Source organism: Somniosus microcephalus, chromosome 12 (genome assembly GCF_052327205.1).
Source record: "Somniosus microcephalus isolate GS21.2 chromosome 12, FLI_Smic_1.0, whole genome shotgun sequence".
NCBI lineage: Eukaryota > Metazoa > Chordata > Chondrichthyes > Squaliformes > Somniosidae > Somniosus > Somniosus microcephalus.
This window is the reverse complement of record NC_140998.1, coordinates 179,938,089-179,954,738: the sequence shown is the minus strand read 5'-3', so window position 1 is coordinate 179,954,738 and position 16,650 is coordinate 179,938,089. Positions and strand designations below refer to the sequence as shown.

The window sequence follows — 16,650 nt, the reverse complement described above, 5'->3', positions numbered from 1 at the left end:
TTCCTGTGCAACAGGCTCGAGGGGCTGAATGGCCTCCATCTGTTCCTGTGTAAAAGGCTCGAGGGGTTGAATGGCCTCCTCCTGTTCCTATGTAACAGGCTCGAGGGGCTGAATGGGCCTCCTCCTGTTCCTGTAAACAGGCTCGATGGGCTGAATGGCCTCCTCCTGTTCCTGTGTAACAGGCTCGAGGGGCTGAATGGCCTTCTCCTGTTCCTATGTAACAGGCTCGATGGGCTGAATGGCCTCCTCCTGTTCATGTGTAAAAGGCTCGTGGGGGTGGTGAAGAGAGGGAGAGGGAGGGAGGGCAGCCTGTGACAGCTGATGAGAGAAACAAACACACAAGACGGAATTCATAAATGTCAAAACTTTTATTTTTTATGATACACTTTTCAACCGCGAATCAAATAATTTCTGTGTACGTATATTTACAGGACTGGTCGGATAAGGCAGGTTAAGCAGTCTGAGCGAGATCGGACACGGCAGGGAGAGGGAGCGCGAGGTAGGGTGGGGTGGGGAGTACAGACGGCCAGCGCGGAGACCGAAACCGGTTAGCCGCAGCAGGAGAGCACCGTGAGGGTCGGAGAACTCCGTGGCGTCGCGGGCAGGCGAGGGGCGTTACGGGCTTTCCATTTCCCGGCCCCGCCCCAGTGACCGACAGACACCCTCTTGCTCGGACAGTACGCTGTTTACCGTCCCGCGATGAAGACTACCGTCTTTCGAAGCGATCGCAGCGCTTCGCGAGATAACAATGCGGGAGGAGAGGGGCCTCTACCCACCCCAGGCTCGGGTACACAGCGCCTGTCTGCAGAGGCATCTGTCGCTTGCAATGGGGGGGCCGTTGAGGGGAGCAGGCCGTCTGTCTGGTAGACTCAAGGGTTCGGAACAATCTCACCTTCCGGTCTAACACCGTCATTAGGGACACTTCACCCCTCTCCCGCTGCCGCACCCACCCCCTCCTTCCACGGTACCTCACCCACGTTGCCAGGGAAATGGGCCTCCACAGCCAGGCCTGATCACATCCTCCCTCGCCTCAAAACACACACTCTCCGACAGGGTGGTCACCGGACAGAGATCAGGAGTGGGAATATGCGCCTGATTTTAACCCCCCTGCAAACCCAGGGGTCAATCGTAGTGGCTGTACCCCAACCTGACTGACTCAGCACAGGCCGGGGATGGAGCCTGGGCCTTTCCTGCTCTGCGTGCGGGCCTCAAGTCATGCGGATGGGGGGGGGGCGCAATCTATCCTTTGGGGTACGGGACACACCATTTTCTCTCCTCTCCCCACCCCACCCGCCCGCTGCTCAGTTTGTACGGAGTTCAGAGACAAGAGTAAACAAGAAATTTCATAAAACAAAATTCATTAAATCCCCGTTACACGTGTGCCCCCCCACCACACCCCCCCCGCCGCAGGTCGAATGCCGTCACGCCCCGCAAGCTTCACCTCCAGTCTCGCTGGCCCCCAGTGGGTGGGTCACCCCTCCTCTCCGCCCAAGAGAGGGGTGAGGTGGGCGGGAGCGGGTCGGAACCACCCCCAAATCAGAATCGCAGAGCTGCCTGGCCCATCCCCCAAACCCTCGCGCGCGGGTGGTCGGGGATAGGATGGAGTGAAGTCCCGAACGGATCAGGAGCGGGGGGGGGGATCCGAGTGGAATTGGCTGCGGCCCTGAAATCCCGGGGTCACGGAGAGGGGGAGGGGGGTTAGTTTGGTTAATTATTAATGATTGATCGATGAATCTGCCTCGTTATCGTTAATGAGATTCGCCGCTGTCCATCAAAGGGTTAAATCAGGCCCCTCGCTTCCGATTACCTGGGAAGCCCAGGGCCGAATGGGGCCCAGAGCCGACAGTGCATTCTGGGAGGGGTCATGTTGGCGCAGAGCTCGATCCCATTGGTTGGGAAGGGCAGGATTCCTGCCAGGTTTCCCCATCCTCCACCCCCTTCACCCAGAGGGTCAATGAAGGGACACCCGCTCTCCGTACTCCACACCCACGGGGCGGGAGGGAGGGGGAAAGATCGCCCGAGGAACTGGTCGCTCGTAACAAGACAGGAGTGAGAGTGTGAGAGAGAGACAGAGAGAGCGAGAGCGGGTGAGAGGGGGAGACAGAGACAGAGGGGCAGACAGAGACAGAGAGAGGGGGAGACAGAGACAGAGAGAGGGGGAGACAGAGAGAGGGGGAGACAGAGAGAGGGGGAGACAGAGACAGAGAGAGGGGGAGACAGAGACAGAGAGAGGGGGAGACAGAGACAGAGAGAGGGGGAGACAAAGACAGAGAGAGGGGGAGACAGAGACAGAGAGAGAGACAGAGAGAGCGAGAGCGGGTGAGAGGGGGAGACAGAGACAGAGGGGCAGGGGGAGACAGAGAGAGGGGGAGACAGAGAGAGGGGGAGACAGAGACAGAGAGAGGGGGAGACAGAGACAGAGAGAGGGGGAGACAGAGACAGAGAGAGGGGGAGACAGAGACAGAGAGAGGGGGAGACAGAGACAGAGAGAGGGGGAGACAGAGACAGAGAGAGGGGGAGACAAAGACAGAGAGAGGGGGAGACAGAGACAGAGAGAGGGGGAGACAAAGACAGAGAGCGGGGGAGACAGAGACAGAGAGAGAGACATTCACAGCGGGCATCTTGTCTGGGCGAGCACCAGACCCTTGAGTGTCGGTGCGATATTCGACTGCAGGGGCAGCTTTGGAGACAGTCGGATTGTGTGTATTTGCCGTTTCATCGCTGAGGGACCCGGGAATCAGGTGGGTGGATTACAGGCTGGTGTCCCGGACTGTGGCATAGGCTCTGTCGCCATGGGAACCCTGCTCCTCCCACACACGCCCCCCCCCCCCGCCCACCTAACACACATGGACCTGGGGAGTCCCTGAGCCAGTCAGTCAGTCGGTCAGTCAGTTTTATTAGAGAAGCTTATACATGCTTATAAAGTGATTGTCAGAAAGTTAATCCCCCTCCTCCCCGCTTCCCCCCCTCTCTCCCCGCTCCCCCGCCACCTCTCTCCCCCATCTCTCTCCACTCCCAGCCCGAGATAAGCTGATTCAGCACAGGCCGGGAATAGAGCCTGGGCCTTTCCTGATGTGTGCGTGCACGGGGCTCAGTCCTGCACCGGCCGAGACACCGAGTGTAGGGCAGTCTCTCGCTATCACGCTGTCCCCATTCGGTCAGTCACTACCCTTTTGCCCTTCCCTCCCCTCCCCCACCACCTCCCGGAATCCGGTCTCTGGCTCGCAACTCCCCCCGCCCCCCCGCCCCCACAGAGTAAAATGCTTTTATAAATAGAATTTAAAACATTTCTTAATAAAAAAAAAACCCTCAACACGTTTACAAAAGGACCGCAAATCCCATCCCCCAAGGCCGTGCCCAGCAGCCGTTTTGAGATGGGGGGTCAGGGGTCAAGAACCCTATAAAATGGCTGCTGCCTATTGGGAGTCAAGTGACTTCTTCTCTCTGAATTTGTGGCAGGGGGGGGCGGGGGTGGGGGACGCGCAACACAGCCAAGCCGGAGAAATATTTGTTCCGAAACCGTTCACCCTCCCCTTTCAATATATATAAAAATAAGGATTAAATAAACAGCCAACCGACAAACGTCAATGTTTAGCCTCCAGGTTGCTATGAGGACACCCAAGGGTGGGGTGAGGGGGATGGAATTTAGGCCTTCGACGTGACGGGGCCTGAGCGGCGTTGCCCCCGCCAACCCGGCGTTAGAAAACACAAGCTCCATTTAGAAAAAGGGTTTTTTAAAAGCAACTTTACCCCTTTCCCCCGCACCTTTCATCGTCACGGGAACCATCTTGTGAGGGGGTTAATAAAAGGGGGAGGCGCGGATGGGAGTCGCTGTTGGTGAGGTGAGGGGGTCAGGGCTCGGAGTTTGTTGGGGGGCAGTGGGGGGGGGGGGGGGGGGGGGGAGAAAGAGACCAAGCACTCAAAAAAAGAGAAATAATTATTATTTTTAAAAAGCGAGTAAACAACATTTTTTTGTGGGATTTTTTTTTTTTGGTTTTTGTTCACGGATTTTTAAAAAATCAAAGAAACACTGTTTCCCCTCGAATTAAAAGGCCAAGAGAGTTTTTAAAAAAAGACCGGCGTTAGCGAGCGGATCCGAGGGTTTCCCCCGTGCGCGCGCGTGACCGACCGAGAAACGCAAAGACCCGCAGGAGTCGGTAAGGCACCCTGGAGTTCTCATCGAAGAAGGCGATTCGTCTCTGTGGGTTATTTTTGTTTGACAATGGCGGTGGGATCCAGAGGCTTGGCTTCCCCCTCGGAGTTGGGGGTGGGTGTGTGTGAGAGAGAGAGAGAGAGAGAGAGAGAGAGAGAGACACAAGACGGAGGTGACCGCGTCACGACTCCTTGTTCTCCAGCGAGAGTTCAGCAGTGGCCCGCTGAAGGTCCGTGCTTTCCCGGCGGGCGGCCCCCGGGCACCCGGGCGGGTCCTCGGCCCTCGGCTTCTTATCGTCCATCTCCTCGGCCGCCGCCTCCATCCGCTGGTCCTCGCTCCACCGCCTCTTGAAGCGCAGCTTCAGCGGGATGCACCGGGCGTCCGGCCGGGAGAGGCCAGGGGGGGCGGAGGCCGGGGGCGGGGGGAGAGGGGTGGGAGGGGCCTCGAGGGCCGTGGGGGTCTTGAACACCTCTCCGTCTTCCTCCTCCTCGCTGATATCCGTCACCTCCACCGTCACATCCTCCTCCTCCTCCTCCGCGTCCGAGATGGGCTCCACCTTAATCTGGGGCAGGGGCCGACTGCAGCCTGGGGTCTCCTCCTCCTCCTCCTCCTGGCCAGCAGGCCGGGCCTTCTCCCGGTTCTTGCGGCCGGGGGGCGGGGGCTGAAGCTTGAACTTGAAGGAGGGGGGCTCCTCGGGGGGCAATGGGGGCAAGGGCAGGGGTGGCAGTGGGTGGTGGTGGTGGTGATGGTGGGGGGGCTTGTTGTCTGGACGCTGGGGCTGGGGTACCACGATGTTGGGGTACTGCAGGAAGGCCCGGGGGCTGAGGTGGTAGTTGTAGACGCTCTGGGTGTGCGCCTGGAGGTAACGCTTCATGTCGTCCGGGTTGAAGGAGAAGTGGCTGGCACCGGGGTACATGGGGCTGAGGCTGGGCGAGGGGGTGTAGCTCATGTGGGTGGGCGTGATGGAGAGGGCGGGCGAGAGCGGTGGCGCCAACAGCGAGCCACCTGCCGCCATGGGCGAGACCGGGAAGGGGCTGAGCGGCTCCGGGTGCATCCGGTGCCGGGGGTAGATGCGGAAGATGCCGTGGGGCGGCCCCCCTCCCATGGGCTGCCCACCCCCGCCCCCCCGGAAGCCGTTGAGCTCGGCCCCTCGCCGGTCCTCCACCAGGCCCTCCTCGACCTCCGAGTTGACGGAGGTCCCGTCGCTGCAGTCACTCACCGAGCCCCGGCCCATGCGCCGGGCCACAGCCGAGTAGCCGGCCGGTGAGCGCAGGTCCTCGGTGGGCGACAGGACGTCGGAGGGGGTAGAGGGCGGGAAGCGGAAGTGGGAGGAACCAGTGGGGACCGGGGGGGCACTCTGCGGGACAGCGGCACCTGTGAATGAGAGAGAGGGAGAGAGGATCAGAAGATGGACGCCGGATAGAAATTCACCAAAACCCTCAATCCCAACCACAAACTCCAACCCCAATCCTAACCCCAATCCACCCAATCCAAACCCCAATCCACCCATTCCTAACCCCAATCCCATTCCTAACCCCAATCCCAACCACACCTCACCCAATCCTAATCCCACTCACCCGATCCCAATCCCAACTCATCCAATCCTAATCCCAACTCACCCAATCCTAACCCCAATCCCAACTCACCCAATCCTAATCCCAACCCAACTCACCCAATCCTAATCCCAACCCAATTTAGCCAATCCTAATCCCAACCCAACTCACCCAATCCTAATCCCAACCCAATTTAGCCAATCCTAATCCCAACCCAATTTAGCCAATCCTAATCCCAACCCCAACTCACCCAGTCCTAATCCCAACTCACCCAATCCTAATGCCAACCCAATTCACCCAATCCTAATCCCAATCCCAACTCACCCAATCCTAATCCCTACCCAATTTAGCCAATCCTAATCCCAACCCACCCAATCCTAATCCCAACCCAATTCACCCAATCCTAATCCCAACCCAATTCACCCAATCCTAATCCCAACCCAATTCACCCAAACCCAACTCGCCCAATGCAAAATCATCCAATCCCAGCCCAGCACCACAGTTCACACCCAGTGGGAAGCTGGTTGGTTAACCCCTGACCTGCCCCGCAAGGGCAGGGCTGTGCAGTTAGCCAATACTGGCTACAACGAGCACCAGGACCAACTCCCACCCCCACCCCACCCCAAGCTGGAGGGGAAAATGAGCGGAGGAAATCAACCGCGGTTCCTCCCTCCGAAATCCCCGCTTGCGGGTGTGGCTGCCAGGCCTGGTTACGATGCCCCCCCATGGACTAAGAGCTGGCCGGAACCACAGCGAGAGGTGGCTACTCCAGGAAAGGCAGGGGGAGAAGGAGTAGGGAGTGACGACAGGAGTCCCAGGGGAATACGCGTTTCCTCAGGATATGGGTGAGCCGATCGGAGCGGCGACTGCCCAGAGGATATTCCACTATGGCAGGAGCACATCCGCCAAGACCAACCCAACCACCAACAGGCAACAGACCACCCAACCAGGGTGGGAATGCAAAGCAGCGATTAAGAGCAGGGACCCCCGGTCAATCGACCCCTTCCCCCGGCCCAGCAGTGCTGAGGCCAGTGCCGCAAGCTCGGCGCTGGACGGATGTCTCCTTGACATGGGGTGGGCGGGCACACGGGAGGCTCAGCCAATGCGAGAAGAGATGAGGCACTGGAAACAATCAGTCCCGAAAACACCCGTCTGCCCAAGGCTGCTCTGAGCGAGCCAGAGTGCACGACTATTCTCAGCTCAATCTGCAGCCCACATTTAGTCAATAGTTTCCCCTCTGTCTTTCCGTCTATTCAGGGCAGGTACAGCATGGGTTAGATACAGAGTAAAGCTCCCTCTACGCTGTCCCATCAAACACTCCCAGGGCAGGTACAGCACGGGTTAGAGACAGAGTAAAGCTCCCTCTACACTGTCCCATCATACACTCCCAGGGCAGGTACAGCACGGGTTAGATACAGAGTAACGCTCCCTCTACACTGTCCCATCATACACTCCCAGGGCAGGTACAGCACGGGTTAGATACATTGTAAAGCTTCCTCTACACTGTCCCATCATACACTCCCAGGGCAGGTACAGCACGGGTTAGATACAGAGTAAAGCTCCCTCTACACTGTCCCATCAAACACTCCTGGGGCAGCTACAGCACGGGTTAGATACAGAGTAAAGCTCCCTCTACACTGTCCCATCAAACACTCCCAGGGCAGGTACAGCACGGGTTAGATACAGAGTAACGCTCCCTCTACACTGTCCCATCATAAACTCCCAGGGCAGGTACAGCACGGGTTAGATACAGAGTAAAGCTCCCTCTACACTGACCCATCAAACACTCCCAGGGCAGGTATAGCACAGGTTAGAGACAGAGTAAAGCTCCCTCGACACTGTCCCATCAAACACTCCCAGGGCAGGTACAGCACGGGTTAGATACAGAGAAAAGCTCCCTCTGCACTGACCCATCAAACACTCCCAGGGCAGGTACAGCACGGGTCAGATACTGAGTAAAGCTTCCTCTACACTGTCCCATCAAACACTCCCAGGGCAGGTACAGCACGGGTTAGATACAGAGTAAAGCTTCCTCTACACTGTCCCATCAAACACTCCCGGGGCAGGTACAGCACGGGTTAGATACAGAGTAAAGCTCCCTCTACACTGACCCATCAAACACTCCCAGGGCAGGTACAGCACGGGTTCGATAGAGAGTAAATATACAAAGAGAGCTTTACTATATAGCTAACATGTGCTGTAACTGTTAAATATTGGCCAAGGACACGGAGAAGTCCCCTGCTCTTCTTCAAAATAGTGCCATGGGATCATTTACTTCCACCTGAGAGGGCAGGACAAGGCTTCGTTTTAACGTCTCATCCAAAAGATGCCCCTCCAACAGTGCGGCGCTCCCTCAGCACTGTCCCTCCGACAGTGCAGCGCTCCCTCAGCACTGCCCCTCCGACAGTGCAGCGCTCCCTCAGCACTGCCCCTCCGACAGTGCGGCGCTCCCTCAGCACTGCCCCTCCGACAGTGCGGCGCTCCCTCAGCACTGCCCCTCCGACAGTGCGGCGCTCCCTCAGTACTGCCCCTCCGACAGTGCGGCGCTCCCTCAGTACTGCCCCTCCGACAGTGCGGCGCTCCCTCAGTACTGCCCCTCCGACAGTGCGGCGCTCCCTCAGTACTGCCCCTCCGACAGTGCGGCGCTCCCTCAGCACTGCCCCTCCGACAGTGCGGCGCTCCCTCAGCACTGCCCCTCCGACAGTGCGGCACTCCCTCAGTACTGCCCCTTCGACGGTGCGGTGCTCCCTCAGTACTGCCCCTCCGACAGTGCGGCGCTCCCTCAGTACTGCCCCTCCGACAGTGCGGAGCTCCCCCAGTACTGCCCCTCCCACAGTGCAGCGCTCCCTCAGTACTGCCCCTCCCACAGTGCGGCGCTCCCTCAGTACTGCCCCTCCGACAGTGCAGCGCTCCCTCAGTACTGCCCCTCCCACAGTGCGGCGCTCCCTCAGTACTGCCCCTCCGACAGTGCGGCACTCCCTCAGCAGTGCCCCTCCGACAGTGCGGCGCTCCCTCAGTACTGCCCCTCCGATAGTGCGGCGCTCCCTCAGTACTGCCCCTTCGACGGTGCGGTGCTCCCTCAGTACTGCCCCTCCGACAGTGCGGCGCTTCCTCAGTACTGCCCCCTTCGACAGTGCGGCGCTCCCTCAGTACTGCCCCTCCGACAGTGCGGAGCTCCCTCAGTACTGCCCCTCCCACAGTACTGCCCCTCCACAGTGCGGCGCTCCCTCAGTACTGCCCCTCCGACAGTGCGGAGCTCCCTCAGTACTGCCCCTCCCACAGTGCGGCGCTCCCTCAGTACTGCCCCTCCCACAGTGCGGCGCTCCCTCAGTACTGCCCCTCCGACAGTGCGGCGCTCCCTCAGTCCTGGAACTGGCAGTGTCAGCCTGGGTTATGGGGCTTGAACCCACGACCTTCTGACTCAGAGGAGTGCGCTGACTCCATCAGGGGAGCGGAGGAAGATCTCAAAAGGGGTAAAAATACTTTTTTCCCTTTTAAAAAAAAAAAGTGTGTTTTTTCTTCCATAGGAAGCGGTGGTGAGCCACGCCGGCAGGAAGCAGTGTGTTGAGGGGGCAGTGGCGAGAGAACTCCAAATGAATCAGCGTTGAACCTGGTTCTATAATTAGCCTGCTGTGAGGAACGCGGGGGTGGAAAGCTAAACCGAGGTGAAGAGCCTCCTACCCAGTGTCCCTGATGACTATTACGCTCTCAACATGGAGCATTCTGTATATTCCTCCACCCCTTTCAACACCGACACGAGACCACACACACACACACACACACACACACAGAGAACACGAATCATTTCCACTCTCCAGTCAGAGGGGCAAGAATCAGCCTCCAGTCCATGCAATCTTACGTCAAGCTCACTCCAGAGAGAACCGCACAGCATAGAAGGAGGCCGTTCGGCCCATCGTACGTGTCTAGGCTCTTTGAAAAGCGAGGTCCGATTGGTCCTGCTCAAGAGAGGAAAGCTTTGCCCAGTGTTTGGTCCTTGTCTCCCTTGACCGCTTTCCCCGCACCTGCCCTCGAACGACCTCTGAACTCTCCCGAGCCTCCCATTGATTCGGAGTCGACAATCAAGTAGGAGCCCATTCAGCCCCTCGAGCCAGTTACACAGGAACAGGAGGAGGCCATTCAGCCCCTCGAGCCAGTTACACAGGAACAGGCCCATTCAGACCCTCAAGCCAGTTACACAAGAACAGGAGGAGAGGCCCATTCAGCCCCTCATTCAGCCCATCGAGCCTGTTGCACAGGAACCGGAGGAGGCCATTCAGCCCCTCGCGCCTGTTACATAGGAGCAGGAGGAGGCCATTCAGCCCCTTGAGCCCAGTACAGATGAACAGGAGGAGGCCATTCGGCCCCTTGAAGCTGTACCATCATTCTAGTAGATCATGGTTGATCTGTATCTCAACCCCATTTACCTGTCTCGGCATCCACCAAGTCCGTGTGGCCCACTGTCCCTGGCCTTCCCTGCCCCGGTGCCCTGTTCGGGGGCTCAGCACAGTCAAAGGTCATCCGCTCGCTCAAGGTACTTACCCATGTCAATGAAGGGGTAGTTGACCAATACAAGCTTGTTGAAGTTGAACTTGTAGGTGAAGCGTTTGCCTTTGGTCTTGTGCAGGATTCGTTTGTTGTAGTAATACCTGGAATGGACACAGAACAGAGGATCAGAAACTCACAGCACCGAGGGAGGCCATTCGGCCCATTGTGCCTGTGCCTGCTCTTTGAAAGTGCTCTCCAATTAGTCCCACTCCCCCCTGCTTTTTTTCCCCAGAGTCCTGCAAATCCTTCCCTTTGCGGCTATTTCAACCCCGACAGGGTGTCAGCCGTGGCTCAGTGGGCAGCACTCTCGCTTCTGAATCAGAAGGTCATGGGTTCAAGTCCTACTACAGAGACTTGAGCGCATAATCCAGGCCGACACTCCCAGTACAGGACTGAGAGAGCGCCGCACTGTCGGAGGGGCAGTGCTGAGGGAGCGCCGCACTGTCGGAGGGGCAGTGCTGAGGGAGCGCCGCACTGTCGGAGGGGCAGTGCTGAGGGAGCGCCGCACTGTCGGAGGGGCAGTGCTGAGGGAGCGCCGCACTGTCGGAGGGGCAGTGCTGAGGGAGCGCCGCACTGTCGGAGGTGTCGTATTTCAGATGAGACGTTAAACCGAGGCCACGTCTGCTCTCTCAGTGGATGTAAAAGATCCCACGGCCACTATTTTGGAGAAGAGCAAGGGGGGAGTTCCCCCAAGTGTCCTGAGGCCAATATTGATCCCTCGACCAACATCACTAAAACATCGAGGGGTAAATTCTGTTGATTTGCACAAAGCAACTAGCGCCTGGGCGCGGCCACTGCCTCCCGCGAAAGCAACTAGCGCCTGGGCGCGGCCAATGCCTCCCGCGAAAGCAACTAGCGCCTGGGCGCGGCCAATGCCTCCCGCGAAATTCAGCGACGGCAATAACCGTTAGCGCCCCGCTCGCGATCTTCGGTAGCGCCTCCTGACTTACCGTCGGACGCTATGTCTGACACGGTCAAGGGGGGGGGTGGCGGGCCAACCTACCTGCGGCCGGGGCAGCGCAAATTAACGGGGAGGCAGCTAAACTGTGCACAGATCAGGAACCGAAGCTCGGCCCATCCTGGCTCAGTACCACACCAAACAGTGGGGCTTGTACAAAATGAGAGAGAGAGGGAGTTACCTATGTGCAAGATCTGGTCATTCCATTCAACAGATTCAAAATACAAGGACAGGGCGGGATACAAATTGAATTCCAGGATTTCCCATTTGATTTTTCTATCATGTAAAACTGTGGCCATAAAAACCAACAAAATACAGATATGCATTCGGAACATAGGAACAGGAGGAGGCCCGATAGCTCCTCAAGCCTGTTCCAGGAGATCATGGCTGATCTGCGACCTCGCTCCGTATACCCATTTTTACCCATATCCCTTAATACTTTTCGTTAACAGAAATCTATCTCAAATTTAAAAATTTAGGGCGGTGGAAGCAAATTCAATAGCAACTTTCAAAAGGGAATTGGATAAAAACTTGAAGGAGAAAAACTTGCAGGGATATGGGGAATGAGCGGGACTAACTGGATTGCTCTTCGAAAGAGCTGGCACAGACTTGATGGGCTGAATGGCCTCCTTCTCTGCTGTATTATTCTATGATTCTAGGTGCCGGGCAGCCATTTTTGTTGCTGGCCACCTACCAGCACCTGGTCCCCGCTGCCGCCCCGACCTCCTGTGAAGCCCCCCCACCCCCCGCGGGGTGCTGGCCGTGCTCCGTGAGCCCGGCACTCCGATCCCTGGTGGCCCAGCTGGGCCCCGGGTCGCGCTGCGCAAAGCCCCTCCCCTTTAATAAGAGGAGGCCGGCAGTACCCCAGGACTTCCAGTAGCGACCCCGCCTCCATCTTGGGGTGCTACCAGTGAATTTTGGCTGCATGGGCGTTAAAAGTAGCGCCCCGGCGTAGTTAGCGGCCCAAAGGGGGCGCAACCCAATTTTGCTCCCCCCCCATAATCTCATCATTATCTCATTGAAGCTTGTGGGATCTTGCTGTGTGCAAACTGGCTGCTGCATTTCCTACATTACAACAGTGACTACACTTCAAACAAGAAATCATTGACTGTGAAACACTTTGAGCTCATGAAAGGAACTGTGGAAATGCAAATCCATTCATTCTTTCTGTACAACCAACTCCCTTCTGTACGTTTCTATTGGTGTAGGTAGAGATAGAGAGGAGAGAGAGAGAGCGAGCGTGTGTCTGAGAGAGAGAGAGAGAGTGTCTGAGAGAGAGAGTGTGTCTGAGAGAGAGAGAGTGTGTCTGAGAGAGAGAGAGTGTGTCTGAGAGAGAGAGAGTGTGTCTGAGAGAGAGAGAGTGTGTCTGAGAGAGAGAGAGTGTCTGAGAGAGAGAGAGTGTGTCAGAGAGAGAGAGTGTGTCTGAGAGAGAGTGTGTCTGAGAGAGAGAGAGTGTCTGAGAGAGAGAGAGTGTCTGAGAGAGAGAGAGTGTGTCTGAGAGAGAGAGAGTGTGTCTGAGAGAGAGAGTGTGTCTGAGAGAGAGAGTGTGTCTGAGAGAGAGAGTGTGTCTGAGAGAGAGAGAGTGTGTCTGAGAGAGAGTGTGTGTCTGAGAGAGAGAGAGAGAGTGTGTCTGAGAGAGAGAGAGTGTCTGAGAGAGAGAGAGTGTCTGAGAGAGAGAGAGTGTGTCTGAGAGAGAGAGTGTGTGTCTGAGAGAGAGGGAGAGAGTGTGTGTCTGAGAGAGAGGGAGAGAGTGTCTGAGAGAGAGAGTGTGTCTGAGAGAGAGAGTGTGTCTGAGAGAGAGAGAGTGTGTCTGAGAGAGAGAGAGTGTGTCAGAGAGAGAGAGTGTGTCTGAGAGAGAGAGAGTGTGTCTGAGAGAGAGAGAGTGTCTGAGAGAGAGAGAGTGTCTGAGAGAGAGTGTGTCTGAGAGAGAGAGAGTGTGTCTGAGAGAGAGAGTGTGTCCGAGAGAGAGAGTGTGTCTGAGAGAGAGAGAGTGTGTCTGAGAGAGAGAGAGTGTGTCTGAGAGAGAGAGAGTGTGTCTGAGAGAGAGAGAGAGTGTGTCTGAGAGAGAGAGAGTGTGTCTGAGAGAGAGAGAGTGTGTCTGAGAGAGAGAGTGTCTGAGAGAGAGTGTGTGTCTGAGAGAGAGAGTGTGTCTGAGAGAGAGAGTGTGTGTCAGAGAGAGAGAGTGTGTCTGAGAGAGAGAGTGTGTCTGAGAGAGAGAGAGTGTGTCTGAGAGAGAGTGTGTGTCTGAGAGAGAGAGAGAGTGTGTCTGAGAGAGAGAGAGTGTCTGAGAGAGAGAGAGTGTCTGAGAGAGAGAGAGTGTGTCTGAGAGAGAGAGTGTGTGTCTGAGAGAGAGGGAGAGAGTGTGTGTCTGAGAGAGAGGGAGAGAGTGTCTGAGAGAGAGAGTGTGTCTGAGAGAGAGAGTGTGTCTGAGAGAGAGAGAGAGAGAGAGTGTGTTCGAGAGAGAGAGTGTGTTCGAGAGAGAGAGTGTGTCTGAGAGAGAGGGAGAGAGTGGCTGAGAGGGAGAGAGTGTCTGAGAGAGAGAGAGGGAGAGAGAGAGTGTGTCTGAGAGAGAGAGTGTGTCTGAGAGAGAGAGTGTGTCTGAGAGAGAGAGAGAGAGAGAGAGAGAGTGTGTTCGAGAGAGAGAGTGTGTTCGAGAGAGAGAGTGTGTCTGAGAGAGAGGGAGAGAGTGGCTGAGAGGGAGAGAGTGTCTGAGAGAGAGAGAGGGAGAGAGAGAGTGTGTCTGAGAGAGAGAGAGAGAGGGAGAGAGTGTCTGAGAGAGAGAGAGGGAGAGAGTGGCTGAGAGAGAGAGAGGGAGAGAGTGTGTTCGAGAGAGAGAGAGAGTGTGTCTGAGAGAGAGAGAGGGAGAGAGTGGCTGAGAGAGAGAGAGTGTCTGAGAGAGAGAGTGTGTCTGAGAGAGAGAGAGAGAGTGCCTGAGAGAGAGCGTCAGAGAGAGAGAGCAAGAGAGTGTGTCTGAGAAAGAGCGAGTGTGTCAGAGAGAGCGAGTATGTCAGAGAGAGCGAGTGTGCCAGAGAGAGCGAGTGTGTCCGAGAGTGTGTCTGAAAGAGAGAATGAGAGAGAGAGAGTGTGTCAGAGAGAGAGAGCGTCAGAGAGAGAGAGCGCGTCAGGAGAGAGTGTGTGTCTGTGAGAGAAAGAGTGCGTCAAAGAGAGAGAGAGAAAAAGAGAGAGAGTCAGGGAGAGTCTGTCCGAGAGAGAGAGAGAGAGTGTGTGTGTGTCTGAGAGAGTGTCAGAGAGTGTGTCTGAGAGAGTGTGAGTTTGTGTCAGAGAGTGTGTCTGAGAGCGTATGTCAGAGTGTCAGCAAGAGAGCGCGAGAGTGTGTCTGAGAGAGAGTGTGTGAGAGAGGAGAGAGAGTGTTTCTGTGAGAGAGAGTGCGTGTCAGAGAGAGAGAGAAAGAGAGTGTGTGTGTCGGAGAGAATGTCAGAGAGTGTGTCAGAGAGAGCGTGAGAGTGTGTCAGAGAAAGAGTGCGTCAAAGAGAGAGTGCTTCTGAGAGTGTGTCAGAGAGATTGAGAGTGTGTCAGAGAGTGTGTCTGCGAGAGTCAGAGAGTGTGTGTGTCAGAGTGTGTGTCAGAGAGAGTGTGTGACAGAGAATGAGAGTGTGTCAGAGAGTGTCTGACAGAGAGTGTCAGAGAGAGCGAGAGTGTGTCTGAGATAGAGCGAGCGCGCGCCAGAGAGCGAGAGGGCGCGCGCGCCAGAGCGCGAGAGGGCGCGCGCCAGAGAGCGACAGAGCGCGCGCCAGAGAGCGACAGAGCGCGCGTCAGAGAGCGACAGAGCGCGCGTCAGCGAGCGACAGAGCGCGCGTCAGAGAGCGACAGAGCGTGCGTCAGAGAGCTAGAGAGCGTGGCAGAGAGCGAGAGCGTGTCAGAGAGAGAGAGCGTGTCAGAGAGCGAGAGCGTGTCAGAGAGCGAGAGTGTCAGAGAGCGAGAGCGTGTCAGAGAGCGAGAACGTGTCAGAGAGCGAGTGTGTCACAGAGCTAGAGCGTGTCACAGAGCTAGAGCGTGTCAGAGAGCGAGAGCGTGTCAGAGAGCGGGAGCGTGTCAGAGAGCGAGAGTGAGTGTGTCAGAGAGCGAGAGTGTGTCAGAGAGCGAGAGCGAGAGCGTCAGAGAGCGAGTGTGTCAGAGAGCGGGAGCGTGTCAGAGAGCGAGAGCGTGTCAGAGAGCGAGAGCGAGTCAGAGAGCGAGAGTGAGTGTGTCAGAGAGCGAGTGAGTGTCAGAGTGAGAGCGTGTCAGAGAGCGAGAGCGTGTCAGAGAGCGAGAGTGAGTGTGTCAGAGAGCGAGAGTGTGTCAGAGAGCGAGAGCGTCACAGAGTGAGAGTGTGTCAGAGAGCGAGAGTGTGTCAGAGAACGAGAGCGCGTCAGAGAGCGAGAGCGTGTCAGAGAGCGAGAGCGTGTCAGAGAGCGAGAGCGTGTCAGAGAGAGTGTCAGAGAGCGAGAGTGTGTCAGAGAGCGAGAGCGTCAGAGAGCGAGAGTGTGTCAGAGCGAGAGCGTGTCAGAGAGCGAGAGTGTGTCAGAGAGCAAGAGTGTCAGAGAGCGAGAGTGTGTCAGAGAGCGAGAGCGTCAGAGCGTGCGAGAGTGTCACAGAGAGAGCGAGAGTGTCAGAGAGTGAGAGTGTGTCACAGAGAGAGCGAGAGTGTCACAGAGAGCGTGAGTGTCACAGAGAGTGCGAGAGTGTCAGAGAGCGAGAGTGTGTCACAGAGAGCGCGAGAGTGTCAGAGAGCGAGTGCGTGTCAGAGAGCGAGAGCGTGTCAGAGAGCGAGAGTGTCAGAGAGCGAGAGAGTGTGTCAGAGAGCGAGAGAGCGTGCGTCAGAGCGAGAGCGAGAGAGAGCGCGTCAGAGAGCAAGTAGTGTGCGTCAGAGACCGTGCGTCAGAGAGAGAGCGTGCGTCAGAGAGAGAGCGTGCGTCAGAGAGAGAGTCTCAGAGAGCGAGAGAGTTTCACAGAGAGTGCGAGTGTCAGAGAGCGAGAGTGTCACAGAGAGAGCGAGAGTGTCACAGAGAGAGCGAGAGTGTCAGAGAGAGCGCGAGTGTGTCAGAGCGAGAGTGTCACAGAGAGCGAGAGTGTCACAGAGAGAGCGAGAGTGTCACAGAGAGCGCGAGAGTGTCAGAGCACGAGTGTCACAGAGAGCGCGAGTGTCACAGAGAGCGCGAGAGTGTGTCAGAGAGCGAGAGAGGGTCAGAGAGCGAGAGAGTGTCACAGAGATCGCGAGAGTGTCAGAGAGCGAGAGAGTGTCACAGAGAGAGCGAGAGTGTCACAGAGAGCGCGAGTGTCAGAGAGAGCGAGAGTGTCACAGAGAGCGCGAGAGTGTCACAGAGAGAGCGAGAGTGTCACAGAGAGACGAGAGTGTCAGAGAGAGCGCGAGAATGTCACAGAGAGCGCGAGAGTGTCAGAGAGCGCGAGAGTGTCACAGAGAGCGAGAGAGTGTCAGAGAG

General features: G+C 56.9%; 1 protein-coding gene across 1 annotated transcript; it reads right to left on the bottom strand.

Moving 5' to 3' along the window:
* Window positions 1-349: 349 nt before the first annotated feature.
* On the bottom strand, window positions 350-10,379 carry erf (Ets2 repressor factor). Its single transcript, XM_086003872.1, has 2 exons — window positions 10,246-10,379; window positions 350-5,527 (listed from the first exon to the last, which is right to left on the bottom strand). The coding sequence occupies exons 1-2, from the start codon at window positions 10,247-10,249 to the stop codon at window positions 4,335-4,337; spliced, it is 1,197 nt and encodes a 398-aa protein (XP_085859998.1). The 5' UTR covers window positions 10,250-10,379; the 3' UTR covers window positions 350-4,334.
* Between the last annotated feature and the right edge of the window lie 6,271 nt (window positions 10,380-16,650).